At 37.3% G+C, this 1,067-nt stretch overlaps 1 protein-coding gene across 1 annotated transcript in view; it reads left to right on the top strand.

The window, feature by feature from the left end:
• Positions 1–897: 897 nt before the first annotated feature.
• LOC102207451 (pepsin A-like) overlaps positions 898–1,067 on the top strand; it is a 2,949-nt gene continuing 2,779 nt past the window's right edge. The window contains exons 1-2 of the mRNA XM_005721967.1: positions 898–925; positions 973–1,065. Of these exons, the coding sequence (XP_005722024.1) occupies positions 898–925; positions 973–1,065 (121 nt within the window). The remainder of the gene's footprint in view (positions 926–972; positions 1,066–1,067) is intronic.

The raw sequence follows: 1,067 nt of genomic DNA, 5'->3' as shown, positions 1-1,067 counted from the left end.
CCCCGCCATAGTAGTCAATCTAAATTTTATTTCTAATAAATGTACTCGGATTGAATCAATTATGTAGAACATGAGCAGAGAAAAAAAAGGAGAATTTTTTAAATTAGCTCGAATCTTTATTGCCTACATTGTAGAGAATGACTTTGCCTCCACACCTAAACAGAATGTCTACACTCAGGTTTAATGTGGGAATCAGCTGATAAATGTGATTGCTCAGCGTGGGGAAAAGAATCATAACTCAGCTCTAGTAGAGAGATGTAAATCCAGTTGATTTTCTGTGATCAGCCGACTTGCTGCTGCTCTGAGGTTTACTGCTCTTTGTGGAGTCATACAACTGAATTCATTAATATATAAGCAGATGTTTCATGAGTTGTCCTGGCTGATCTCCATCACCTGCACTGATAGTATCTGTCTTTGTACTACACACAGTATAAAGTGGAATTCAGTGAATAAATCTAAGAATCATTAGCTTAAATTCAAATTAATCTCTTCTACTCTTAATGTAATCTAACTCTGAACATGAACATGACAGCCACTGTGCACCAAAGCATTGCTCTTTATGATAAATTCCTCACAGTAAAGCAAGCAAAGCTGTAGAGTTTTTTAATGCAACCTTTAAATAGCACAAAGTTAGTATACCTCAGTGTGAGGTCAATTTGAAAAATCATAATTTCACAAAATACAGATGAAATATCGGATTTAAAAATGCCACTGAGCAGTTCTTACTTCTTAATATAACCTTTCTTCTTCCTCTTGTGTCCAATCTTTTTACACCTTTCTCCGTCTCTCAGTGAAGTTAGCTCTTGTTAGCTCTTCTCTCCCTTGGCAATACAACAGCTATATCTTTAGCTAGCAGACACAAAAAAGTGGTAAAAGTGGTAAAAAGTGGATGGATAAATGGATGGATTTACCACTGAGATCGTAGGTAATACAAGGTACAGAATTTAACCATTAACAGTACTGTGTTTTTAGACAACCACGCCAAGTTTGACCCTCGTGGGAGCAGCACATACAGACAAAACGGCAGACCTCTCAGTATCACATATGGCACTGGCAGCATGACTGGC

The sequence above is a fragment of the Pundamilia nyererei genome, unplaced genomic scaffold (assembly GCF_000239375.1).
Source record: "Pundamilia nyererei isolate P.nyererei 1_Seehausen unplaced genomic scaffold, PunNye1.0 scaffold00005, whole genome shotgun sequence".
NCBI classification, from domain to species: Eukaryota; Metazoa; Chordata; class Actinopteri; order Cichliformes; family Cichlidae; genus Pundamilia; species Pundamilia nyererei.
Note: the sequence above shows the minus strand (reverse complement) of the source record. Positions and strands in the feature narration are given on the sequence as shown.